Source organism: Lissotriton helveticus, chromosome 1_1 (genome assembly GCF_964261635.1).
Source record: "Lissotriton helveticus chromosome 1_1, aLisHel1.1, whole genome shotgun sequence".
Classification (NCBI taxonomy): Eukaryota; Metazoa; Chordata; class Amphibia; order Caudata; family Salamandridae; genus Lissotriton; species Lissotriton helveticus.
The window spans coordinates 1,684,297,787-1,684,311,611 of record NC_136057.1 but is presented as its reverse complement, the minus strand read 5'-3'; the positions used below and the strand labels follow the sequence as shown (position 1 = coordinate 1,684,311,611).

The window sequence follows — 13,825 nt, the reverse complement described above, 5'->3', positions numbered from 1 at the left end:
CACCGGACTCTGTGCACACTATACCTCTTTTTTTTATAGTATATACAGAGCCAGCTTCCTACACAGCACACTTAAAAAACACATGTTCTGCCTTTAAATACCATGCACCCTGGCTTAAAGTTTGATAGGCCTGTAGAAGAGGTGAGTTACACATATTAAAAGGGAGGTTTGGGTACTTGTCATGGTTTTAAATGGCAAAGTCAAGTTAGTAGTGAACACTGCTCTTCCGTGCTGCAATGAATGACTGGGAGACACATTTGTCCTTTTTCATACCCAGGGTGGCAGAACCAGTGCTATCCCTGGGGTGGCCCTCTAACATACAGGCCCTGGGTACCACAGACTAGGGACTTTTAGGTAAGTTAGCCTATGCCAATTGGGTCCAAGCCAATCAAAATATACATGTTGCCAGGTAAGGGCACTGAGGTCTTGTTAGCAAGCCTCCGTGCAATCGCAAAGTTAAAAAAAACAGCAGCATGAGTCCAACACTTTGCGGGTGATCATAGAAAAAGAGTTAATTCCTTACATGATGAAACCCTTATGGTGGTTCTCATAACCTAGGTGGAAGAACCTGGAAAAGCCATCTGCATTGACATGGTCAGTCTGTGTTCCACTGTAAAGTCCATACCCTGTAGGGAAATGGACCACCTCAATAGTTTGGGGTTCTCGTCTAATCTGCATAGGCCACCTAAGAGGTGTGTGGTCACTTCGGAGTTTAAACAGGTAGGCTTTCAGCTTCTTCAGGTGCCAAACCACAGCAAAGGCTACCCTCTCATTTGGTATACCAACACTCTTCTCTGTAGAGGAGTTGCCTACTGATAAAGGTAACTGGTTGATCCTGGCCCAAATCATTTACCTGTGACAACACTGTCCAAATCCCATCTGTCTGGACAATGAACTCCTTAGTTAAATCAGGTGCCTTCAGGACAGGTGCTGACCACAAAGCTTTCTTGATGGTGTAAAAAATCTTATGATACTGCTCAGTCCGGTTAACTTTTCTGGGCTGCTTCCCAGGGGTTAGTTCAGCTAGTGGTGCCAATATGGCACCATGCCTTATACAAATCTCCTGTAGGACTAGGTCAGGCCAAGAAAGGCTTTGCCTTGGGTCTGAGTCTTCAGAGCCTCCAAGGCCAGAATTGTTTTGATTATGGTTTGGATAGGTTGTGCATGGCCTCCACTCACTTGGTGGCCCAAGTACACAACGGACCCTTGCCCTACCAGGCACCTATCTGCCTTGATAGTCAAGCCTGTTTGCTGAAGGGCCTGAAGCACTTCCTTGAGGTGGACCAGGTGATCCTCCAAATTGGAACTGAATACAGCTATAGTATCAAGATATGCTGCACTGTAACTTTCCAAACCTGATAGTACTCAGTTCTCCAGCATCAGGAAGATGGGAGGGGCACTGTTCAACCCAAACGGCATCACTTGTAATTGGAAGATGCATTCAGGAGTAGAAAAAGCAGACCTCTCCTTGGCTCCTGGTGTGAGGGCTATCTGACAATAACCAGATGTCAGGTCAAAGGTACTCTGGTATTTTTCAGCCCCAAACCTCAGTGGTCAAAGTTCAATAAGGTAATCTGATTTCTAGCGCCTAACATTAAGATGGATACATTAATTTTTGAGGTTGGCTGTATGGCCCAAAAGGAGCCAGAAATATTTGTTTATTTGCATCTCATTTCTTAGTGTATTATATTTTACTTACTTACAATAAAGATAATTTCTTCAAAGTCTTATAATTACTGCACATTCAAATATTATGTTACACAGTTCCTGAGGTTCTACATCCGCACCAGCACTTGAAGCAATACAGTCTCAAATGCTCAACTTCACTACCCTCAGATCAAGTGCTAAAAGGAAGTACCTGGGCATTCAGTTTGAGTGCAATAGTATGGCAGCCACAGGACACCAATGGTAAACAGGAGTAACACTTCGAGCGACTTCCCATTAACTGCTTCTCAGTTACTTTTCTTAACTCACCACAGTCTTCCTCATCTGTGCCGTCACCACAGTTATTGACACCATCGCACTGACGACCAATCCACAGGCACATCCTGTCGTTCCGACATCTGAACGGTCTGCGAGGAGGGCAAGTGAATTTCACTGCACAAAAAATGGAGTATGAAAGAAGAACTTAAGTCAATGCTCTGCCCTATAAGCCAAAGTGCAATGTGGGAAACCATGCGGAGTGTGCAGGATCCCAGAAACAGTGTATTTAAACATACGCAGGTAATCAGTACTACACAAGAAATACAAAACATGCAATCCTCACTTGATTTCTTAGGTATGCAGTATGCTTTTTGTTGAGAATAAAAGGCCAACAGTTACAAAATGGAGCAACAGAGCCTTGGTTTAAGGATTTAAAAAAAAAAAAACAAGCTTTGAGGCAACTTTATTTTGCCAAGTTTGAATATACCTAAAGGACCATTGCAACTTTCACAATTTCTTTGCCACTTCACAAGTTAGAAGTTTGCTGAGAATTAAGAGGAATCAGTCTGTTCACTGACCAGAAGAACATAGTCTTGTGTAAAGTTAAACAAAAAGCATTTGCTTTGGGAACATTCACTCTCAAATTCTGGCTTTAAGTTGAGAATGAGCTCCATTAGAATATATATAAAACTAAAAGTCTGGAGCAGAGGATGAAATACCCTCTGCATGTCCAGAAGCTTATAGTTTCATAAGAAGCATTCTTTTTCAGTTACCAGATATAGCCATGGACTCTCAACAAGGGATCTCAACTTTCGCCTACAGTTGTTACTTTTATGTGAATTGCAACGTTAGCAGAGGGATCAATTACTTAATATGCTCACAAGAAGGCAGGAAACAGGCTGCAGGCTTTGTTTTCACAAAGTTGTTGGTAAAAAATAAAAAATAAAGTTAGACAAACTGTAAAAAGAACACCAGAGCATGTTCCCTGTTCCGTGGTTCTAAAGGTCCCTCAATCAGTATGCAGACTTTCAACGTTATCCACTATCAGTAATCGATGGACATTCAGAACAATCAATTATTAATAATCAGTCATGATGATCTGTAAGTGGTGAACACATTTTGGTAGTTTTCTTTGGGTATGATATTGTGAACTGTGAATGGTACAGGATTGCACAGAAGTGAATAAACAAATGATAGGATGACGTTCTACTTACAGCATTCCTCTGGGTTCTCGTCAGAATTGTCTCCACAGTCATCCTCGCCATCGCATTTCCAGGCCAATGGCTTGCATAAAGTGTTGTTACACTGGAACTCATCCAGGGGGCATGTTCGTACTACTAGAAAAAGCAATGAGTCAGTTCCTGTATATAGCACCCCCATCACAACCAGAGCTCTATTTTTCTGACCAAACATTGTAGGGCGCATCTGCAGGAGAATGAAGTGGTGGCCAGGGCCTGATTTTCTGCTCTGTTAAATATACGTTTTCTTGACAGTTACAATGTATTTAGAAATATTTACCTTTCAATATAGGTTGAACGAAACACACACATATCCGAAAAACGGCAGAAATTTGAAGGTAGCAAAACAGATCGGGCACAGACTTCAAATAGCGTGTTACTTTATTCCGTTGAAAAATCCATATGACGCGTTTCGGCCACCGACCTGTGGCCTTGAAAAAATATATGTGTCTCTCTAGCGATCACTCCAGGTGAGTCCCACCAAATGGATGGAAGCAGACACTGAGGCAGTTTCTATAGTTATTTTTACTTTATTCGGCTTCCGCCATTATGTATATGGAAAATGTTACTTACCCAGTATGCTTCTGATCTTGGCATGTAGAGCTGTAGAGTTACATGCTGTGCACAGCCTGCCATCTAGTGTTGGGTCCGGAAGTTTGCACTTTGTTTTTGTTCGTAGAAGTCTGTTCCAGTCACAAGGTAGGTGACCTCTCCTTTCGGTGATAGTGCGCATGGGCATCAACTCCATTGTTAGGTTGCTTGCCGAAGAGGGTGATAATGGAGTTAGTAAGAGTGGTAAGAGATGTCCATGTATATATGTATCTAAGTAAGATGTACCTACAACAGGTATAGGTAACCAGGGAGGAGGGTGGACGCATGCGACTCTACAGCTCTACATGACAAGAACAGATGCATACTGGGTAAGTAGCATTTTCCGTTCGAGGCATGTGAGCTGTAGATCATATGCTGTGCATAGACTAAGAAGCAGTTATCTCTCAAAGCGGTGGCTAACCTATAGCTGTTGCAGTAGTTTGAAATAGTGTACGTAAAACTGCGTGGCCCACACTAGCTTGCTGTCTTGCTAACTATCTACACAATAGTTTTTTGTGAATGTGTGAGTTGTAGACCATGTTGCAGCTTTGCAGATATTATCTACGGGTATGTTCCCTAGAAATGTCATAGAAGTCCCTAGTTTGCGAGTGGAGTGCGCTCGTGGGGGTATTGTTAAAGTTCTTTTCGCTTTTGCATAGCATATCTGAATGCATTTGACTATCCACCTAGCAATGCCTGACTTTGATTTTGGATTTCCTATATGCAGTGGAACAAAAGCAACACACAGCGGTTTTGTTTTGCAAAAAGGTTTTGTCCTTATTATATAGTAAAAAATTGCTCTTTTCACATCAAGTGTGTGTAAAGCAAGTTCTGCCACAGAATCTGGTGAAGAAAAGAACACAGACAACTCAATAGATTGGTTGATGTGGAAGGCAGAAATGACCTTTGGTAAAAAGTTTGGATTGGTCCGAAGAACCACTTTGTTGTGATGTATTTGTAAGAATGGTACTTCTATGGTTAGTTCCTGGATCTCACACACTCTCCTCAGAGATGTGATAGCTATGAGGAAAGCTACCTTCAAAGTAAGAAATTGTATTTCACATTTATGCAATGGCTCAAAGGGTGGAGCCACACTGGAGCAGGTGGAAGTCTGCAGAATTATTCTTTTACGCCTTTCCATGAATGCTTTGATGACAGGCACTCTAAAAAGAAACAGGTTGCCTGTTATGTAGGTAAGCAGCTTTTGCAGCAAGATGTAAGTGTATGGAAGAATACGCCAAATTGGAAAGCTGTAGGTGTAACAAATAGCAGATGATATTTTGAACTGAAGCGTCCAGTGGATCTATGTGATTTGTATTGCAGGATATCACAAAACGCTTCCACTTTGCTGCATAGCATGCTCTTGTAGTAGGACGTCTAGCCTCCTTGATAATGTTCATGCAGTCTGGCGTGTAGGTTTGGTTTAGGTAAGGAACTACTATGAGCTCCAACAGAGTTGTGAACCAGGGTTGTTGTGCCCATGTGGGAGAACTAGGATTAATTTCAGGGACGCCTGTCTGAGCTTCCGAACCACTAATGGAACGAGTGGGAGAGGCGGAAAAGCGTAGGCAAATAGCCCTGACCTCATCCACAGTGCATTGCCCTTGGACAATGGGTGTGGATGTCTGGATGCGAAGTTTGGTCATTTTGCGTTTAGGTTTGTGGTGAAGAGATCTAGGTCTGGAAATCCCCACATTTGAAAGTATGGGAGGAGAACTCAAGGGTGAAGTTCCCATTCGTGGATCTGTTGTCTTTGACAACTGAGCAGATCTGCAATCTGACTGTTTACTCCTGGGAGATGTTCTGCAAGGAGGAACATTCTGTGATGTATGGCCCATCTCCAGATGTTCTGGGCTAGCTGTGATCGCTGGAGAGTGTGTGTGTCCCCTGTTTTTGTATGTAGTACATTGCGGTCATGTCTGTATGGATCAGGACAGCTTTGCCTACTAGATGAACTTGAAACGCTTTCAGCGCTAGAAAAATCGCTAGCAGTTCTAGATGATTTATGTGAAGCTGCTTTTGCTGCAGGCCCCACATGCCCTGAATTGTATGCGTCTGGAGATGAGCCCCCCTACCAGTTGGCGATGCATCGGCTATTTGCACTATCTGTTGCACTGGGTAGATGAAGGGCCGCCCTTTTAAAAGATTTTGTGTATTCCACCACTGCAGAAATCGATGGGTGCGGCTGTCCACCAACACTAGATCTCATAATGGACCCTGAGCCTTGTTCCACTGATGTGCTAAGCACTCCTGAAGGGGGCGCATATGAAGTCTTGCGTAAGGAACTATTAGTATGCAAGATGCCATCATCTCTAGTAACTGCATGAACACTGAAGCTAGCAATGAGTGTTGAGGCTGGAACTGGCAGATTAGAGTCTGCATGTTGCGGATTCTGGCCGGATTCGGATAGGCCAAAGCCTTTTGTGTAACTCTTGTGGCTCCCAGATACGCCTGTGAGTAGGATGACGTTAGATGAGACGTGCACAGGTTGACTGTGAATCCAAGATCATGAAGTAACTGCACTGTTTTGTGAGTGTGATGGAGAAAGCTTTTTTTGCGAGCTGGTTTTTATGAGCCAGTCGTCCAGATATGAGAAGATGTTGCCTTCTAAGATGAGCTGCGACTATTGCTAAACACTTGGTGAAAACTCTGGGTGTGGTAGTTACTCTGAATGGGAGCACCTTGAACTGATAATGCTGTTCTGCTACTATGAGCCTTAGGTATTTGCGATGAGCAGGATGTATTGGGATATGGAAATAGGCGTCCTTTAAGTCCAGAATGGACAGGAAGTCGCTTTGCTAAAGGAGCGGAAGCAATTGTTGGAGAGTAACCATGTGAAAGTGGTCCGATTGAATGTATAGATTTAGTTGTCTGAAGTGTAGTATAGGCCTGAGACAGCCGCCCTTCTTGGGAATTATGAAGTACAGGGAGTATACCCTGGTCCTTTGATGTTTTAATGGGACTGGTTTGTGAGAAAGGGCCCACTTTCTTGCATGGTATGCCCCCACTTGTTGCCGAGTTGCTGATGTTCTTTGACTAGAGTGTGACTCCCTGTGCCTCCCTTTGGGGTACCTACATCTTCTCCAGGATCCCAACTTACCTCTCGAAGTGGTGGTCGCACCTGAAGAATCACCGTCCCCGAGTCTGCAGCCTTTGTTCCCTTTTACCTTTCCCATTGAATAACATTGAGCACCCGACGGCTCAAAAGCACCCTACACCCAGCCGCCCGAGTGCCCCTGGCAGTGCAACCTGTACCCTATTCTACTTCCCCATTTGCCCTGAGCAAGTGACCACGAGCCCAGCTCCCACAGCCGCGTGGCCTGCTAGCCAGCAGCCACCAACCGGAGGCCCCCTGCCCCTCATTGGATAACATTGGGCCTAACTACCTCTGCACCCGGCCACACTGCGCCGCTGAGGGTGAACCAACTGTACCTACCTGACCCTGGGGGACCCCGAGTCTATGCCCAGAACCTTAACCTCGCCAACCGAGTACTCACCTGGAAACCAGTAACTCACTTACCTGCCATTGAATAACATTGACTGGTTTGACTCGAAAAATCTTCTAAGTGTCTACTTTTGAAAACTTAAAATATTCATATAAAATCATCCGAATTCCAAAGTACTCACCTGTGATCAGGAGAGAAGCCAGTACTGTACCTTGTAGCCCAGTACTGAACCGCAAAAGTAATCCCTATCAGGTTTACCAGTGACTTGTATTGTCTCCATAGGAATCCATTGTCTGCTTTTCTATGAAATATCTTCTAAGTGTCTATTTTTGAAAACTAGAAGTTTTCTTTAAAAATCATACGAAAAACTGAAACTTTATTACTTAACTGTTTTAAGTTGAGACCCCAGTGCTGGCCCCAGGAGCCCAGTACTGGATTACAGAAGTAACAAGATTGTACTTTACCTGCAAACTGAATTTTCTCCCTTTGGATAACATTGCCAGATTCCTGTTGAAAAGTTTCCAAGTGTGGACTTTTAACATAGCTTTATATTTCTGAAAAACCACTGCAATACCTAAAACGTTTTTACGAAATTGTTTTCAGTTTGGACCCCAGGACTGACTCTAGGATCCAGTCCTGGAACTACCAAAGTAATCCACAAAGTAATCTACTGTGTTTATATAGGAAAATCCATTGAGCTCAATGCTAAATTGTGTGTAGAATTGTGTTACCTACTGCAACCCCTGTACCTATTGTGTTTACAAAGTTTATTGCCTTTCTGCAAAGTACTCATATGAGACCTCTCATATTGAGAACAGTATATTTTGATACCTGTTGGTTCTAGAAAATAAAACATCTATATCCTTGATATAAAAACAATTGGCCTGGAGTTCAGTCTTTGAGTGTGTGAAACCTTTTGCTGACTGAGTGTGTACAACAAATGCTTTACACTGTCCTCTGGTACTGCCTTACTGCTCAACCAAGCTACCACTTTAGAGAGTAAGGTCACACCTGGCTTTAACCTCTGTTATACCTCTGGGGATTGTGGACTCTATACACACTGTACCTTATTCTGGTCCAGTATATATAGAGCCATTTTCACACATGATGGGGGGTCCCCTCATCTTCAAGATGGAGGGGACTGAGATGTGTGTTTCACTTTGCCTCCCCCACTTGAGGGGTGGGGTTGGCAACGGTGAGGTTGGGGGTAGCTAACAAAGGGGGCACCCCTTTGAAGCCTCCTCCCCCAGGATGGGTAGGGTCCACGAAGGGGAAGCTTCAAAGGCTTTGTGAGCTATCTCAGCCCTTTGCTGCTTCCAGCAACTGGCTCCCACCAGTCCTGACCCCCACTTTGGGAAGCAGAATCAGCGGGAAAACCAAGTGAGGAAGGGAGGTGTACCCACATTTGCCAGTCCCACAACTCAGGAGGGTGAGGCAAGGTTAAACACAACTTTCTGTTCCCGCCATCTTGCAGATGGGGGACCCAGCCAACTAGAGTGAGGCATATGCCCCCTCCCACTGGATGGTGGCATAACAGGGGGTGTACCAACGTCAAGGAAGGGATCCATTGGTCCCAACCTTTACTTACCTGTAACACCCCTAAATCTAGTATTTAGGGGCAACCCTGAACCTTGCCTCCTCAGACAAGAATCGACAAGGAGAAGAGAAGAAGAATGACCGAAGAAGCTGTGCTGAACTAAGAAGAGGGGGACGCCCACTAACTTGGCCCGAGCCTGTCCCCACCTCGAACCTGCTCCAGTGAACTCCCGGTGTGTCCTACAGCCAGCAACCTCAAGAACCCAGAGGATCTGTCCTGCCTTCCAAGCCAAAGACTTTGTCTCCTGTGAACACCGGATTTGCTCACCCACTGACTCGGGCCCCAGCCAAAACCACAAGTCTGCACCACTCTACACCCTTCGCCCACGGCCCGAGCTCGAGTGGCCCAACACCACGAGGAGGTCTCCCCGGTGATCCTGACCTGAGATCTGATGTTCTCTGACCAACTTCTAATCTCCAAGCGAAGCCTCCAGCTTCCTTCTAGAGGATCCAGCGACCGGAGCTGGTAAGGAAACCCGATGCCTAAGGACACCCCTGCACCAGACTTCCCACAGCCTCGGGTGGCCCAAGCGACAGTGTCCCAGCATCCCAACTTACCTATCCAACCAGTGGTCACCTTCAAAAGATCTTTGTCCCCGCGCCTGCAGTCTTTGTTGTAACCGGTGAATCCATATAGAAATAAACAGGACACCCGATGCCAAACCAGCACCCTGCACCCCGCTGTAGCGCCACTGCAGGTGTATTTTGGGTGCTAACTCGGATCCCCTTTGCCCAGAGCCTAACACCAGGAGCTTTGCTCCCACAACCTAGTGGCCTGTTCGTGAGCAGCCACCAACTGGAGATCCCCCTATACCCCATTGGATAACATTGGGCCTCAGCACTGTGCACCTAGCCACCCTAGTGCTGCTGAGGGTGCTTTGAAAGTGCATTCTTGACCATGGAGAAACCCTCGTTCTAACCCCAGAATACCAACTCCAACAAACTTGTACTTATCTGCAAACCGTTAACTTCATTTTTCTCCATAGGAATACATGGACGGTTTTTCCTTGAAAATTGGTGTGTGTGTGGAGTTGATTTGTATGGAACATTGAAAAACTGTCTATGTACTAAGAATTAATTACTTACATTTTGTCTAGGAGATGTGTCCGTGTGATATCTAGGCATATCACAGTGATTAGTAAAAGTAATTTGAAAAGTAATCTAAAAAGTAAAGTACATAGTAAACTGAAAAGTAAATGAAAATTAATTTCGAAACAGTGACTCAACTGTAATTTAATCAATTGCATTTGAACCTGCATTCAATTGTAAACATTGAATAACATTTTGCAAAGCATTTATTTCACTTGCCTGCACCAGGCTTGGCTTAGTTCTAAGAAATAAAATACCTAAGGAAAATTTTACTTACCAGTATGCATCTGTTCTTGGCATGTAGAGCTGTAGATCTGCATACTTTTGCATAGATCGCCATCTGGTGTTGGGCTCGGATGTTTGCACTTAATTATTGTGGAAGTCTTTGTAGTCCCGAGATAAGAGACTCCTCCTTTGGTTAGTGGTGCGCATGGGCATCGACACCATCTCCAGATTGTTTTCACCATAAAGGGTGATGGTGTTAGTTAGAAATAGAAAAGATTTCCATGTGTAATGTATCGAAGTAAGATAGTACTGCAACACATATAGGTATCCGGGGAGGCGGGTAGACGTATGTGGATCTACTGCTCTACATGCCAAGAACAGATGCATACTGGTAAGTAGCATTTTCCATTCGAGGTATATGAGCTGTAGATCGCAAACTTTTGCATAGACTATACAGCAGTTACCCCGTTAGCGCTGGCTACCTGTATGTGTTGCAGTAGTTTGAAGAAAGTGTTCTTAGTACAGCCTGGCCCACACAAGCATGTTGTTTTGCCTGCACATCTACACAGTAGTGTTTGTGAAAGTGTGTGGTGTAGACCCTGTTGCGGCTTTGCAAATGTCATCCAAGGGGATGTTTCCTAAGAATGCCATTGATGCCCCTATTTTGCATGTGGAATGAGTTCTAGGGGGAATGGATAACGTACGCTTCGCTTTTTGGTAGCATATTTGAATGCATTTAACGATCCACCTTGCAATTCCAGCTTTATAGGATTGCCCTTATATGGTGGTAAGAAAGCTACGAAAAGTTCTTTAGTTTTCCTGAAACTTTTTGTCTTTCAATGTATTAAAGAATAGATCTTTTGACATCAAGCGTATGAAGAGCCTGTTCTGCTAAGGAGTCTGGTTGAGGGAAAAATTCTGGGAGCTCAACAGACTGGTTAAGGTGGAAAGCCAAAACTACTTTAGGTAAGAATTTATGGTTTGTCCTAAGAAGCACTTTGTTGTGATGTATTCGCAAAAAAGGTTCTTGTATGGTTAATGCCTGGAGTTCACTTACTCTTCTGAGAGATGTGATGGCCACAAGGAAAGCTACTTTCTATGTGAGGAACTGCAACTCACATTTATGATAAGGTTCAAATGGGGGACCCATGAGCCTAGTAAGGACAACGTTCAGATTCCATACCGGAGAGAGTGGAATTCTGGGACGAATTATCCTTTTAAGTCCTTCCATGAATGCTTTAATGGTAGGTACCCTAAACAATGACAAGTGTTGTCTGTTTTGTAAGTAAGCTGCTATAGCAGCAAGATGTAATTGTATGGATGTGTATGTCAGATTACATCTTTGTAGATGCAGGAGACAACAGATAATGTTCTGAGTTGAAACATCTAGTGGATTGATTTGAATATGCTACTTACCAGTATGCATCTGTTCTTGGCATGTAGGGCTGCTAACATTCATATCTTAGCATTAGATCGCCGCCTAGTGTTGGGCTCGGATGATCGCACATTGTTGTCCTGGAAGAGTCTTCGAAGTATCCTGAGATAGGTGGCTCCTCCCCTGGACTACAGTGCGCATGGGCATCGGCTCCATCCCCAGATTGTTTTTCGCCATTGTGGCAGAAGATGGAGTGAAAAGTGTAAAGGATGTCCATGCTAATGAATAAATACAATAGTATATCTGCAGCTGCGACAGGCACCGGGGAGGAGGGCGGGCGATATGAATGTTAGCAGCCCTACATGCCAAGAACAGATGCATACTGGTAAGTAGCATATTCAGTTCGAGGCATGTGGGCTGCTAAATTCATATCTTAGCATAGAATACATAGCAGTCCCTCCATCAGCGGCGGTTGCCCGTGCCAGCTGCAGAAACCTGAAAAAGTGTCTTCAGAACAGCCTGTCCTACAGCAGCTTGCTGCTTGGAATGCACATCAACACAGTAGTGTTTTGTAAAGGTATGTGGTGTAACCCACGTGGCTGCTCTGCAAATATCCTCTAAAGGAATGTTCCCTAGGAAAGCCATGGATGCCCCCAGTTTGCGTGTGGAGTGCGCTCTGGGGGGTATTGTTAAAGTGCGCTTGGCTTTTTGATAACATATCTGGATGCACTTAACAATCCATCTGGCTATCCCTGCCTTGGAAATCGGGTTGCCTTTGTGTTGTGGTGCGAAGGCAACAAAGAGTTGTTTTGTTTTTCTAAAGGGTTGTGTTCTGTCTATGTAGTACATCAACGCCCTCCGTACATCTAAGGTATGGAGCATTCTTTCCGCCACCGTTTGCGGGTTTTGAAAGAATGCTGGTAAGTCAATAGTTTGGTTTAGATGAAACTGTGACACCACCTTCGGAAGGAATTTGGGGTTAGTGCGTAGCACTACCCTATTTGGATGAATTTGAATGAATGGCTCTTGGATTGTGAGCGCCTGCAGCTCACTGACACGCCTCAGAGACGTAATAGCTACAAGGAAAGCTACTTTCCACGTAAGGAACTGGAGTTCACACGAGTGCAGTGGCTCAAATGGTGGTCCCATCAGTCTGGTGAGAACGACATTGAGGTTCCACACCGGAGCTGGCGGTGTTCTTGGGGGAATGACTCGTTTCAGACCTTCAAGGAAGGCTTTAATGGCGGGCACTCTGAAGACAGAGAGGTGCTGCCTGTTCTGGAGATAAGCCGCTATGGCGGATAGATGTATCCGAATGGAAGTGTACGCTAGATTGCACTTGTAAAGATGCAACAGATAGCAGATGATGTTGGGGATAGATGCATCTAGCGGGTTGATGTCATTGGCTGTACAGTAAATGACAAAACGCTTCCACTTTGCAGCATAGCATGCTCTAGTAGTTGGTTTCCTCGCCTCCTTGATGATGTTCATGCATTCCGGAGGTAGGTTAAGGTATCCAAACTCTAGGACTTCAGGAGCCAGATCGCCAGGTTGAGCTGTTGCGGATCTGGATGCTGAATTTCTCCATGGTTCTGCGTCAAAAGACTGGGCGTGAGGCGCAGTCTTTGATGCGGCACAACTGAGAGTTCGAGGAACGTGGTGTACCAGGCCTGGCGCGCCCACGTTGGAGCAACTAGGATGAGAGTCATCTCGTGCTGCCTTAGCTTTCTTGCGACCAGCGGTATTAGAGGGGCTGGCGGAAAAGCGTACGCAAATTTGCCTGACCAGTTCATCCATATCGCATTCCCCTGCGACTGTGGGTGAGGGAACCTGGCGGCAAAGTGTTGGCATTTTGCGTTCTCTTTTGTGGCAAACAGGTCTATCTCCGGATGACCCCACTGCTGGAAGTACGGGTGGAGGACAGATGGGTGTAACTCCCACTCGTGCATTTGATGGCTGTACCTGCTGAGCAGATCCGCCATCTGATTGTCCTTTCCTGGGAGGTGTTCTGCCATGAGGAAAATGTTCCTCTGAATGGCCCACTTCCACATGCTCTGAGCCAGATGAGACAGCTGTGGCGAGTGGGTGCCTCCCTGCTTTTGAATGTAGTACATCGCGGTCATGTTGTCCGTCCGGACTAGCACGACTTTGTTGCACAGATGTACAATGAAGGACTTGAGCGCCATGAAGATTGCCATCAGTTCCAGATAGTTGATGTGCATCTTCTGTTGCTGCGTCGTCCATAGTCCCTGCACTGTGTAAGTGAGCACATGAGCTCCCCATCCCTGGAGAGATGCGTCCGTTGTCAGGACAATCTGCGGCACAGGCTCTTGGAACAGTCG

General features: G+C 45.2%; 1 protein-coding gene across 1 annotated transcript in view; it reads right to left on the bottom strand.

Moving 5' to 3' along the window:
• The window catches only part of LRP1 (LDL receptor related protein 1), a 1,472,234-nt gene that overhangs the window by 316,628 nt on the left and 1,141,781 nt on the right, over positions 1-13,825 (bottom strand). The window contains 2 exon segments of the mRNA XM_078688974.1: positions 1,975-2,097; positions 3,138-3,257. Of these exon segments, the coding sequence (XP_078545100.1) occupies positions 1,975-2,097; positions 3,138-3,257 (243 nt within the window).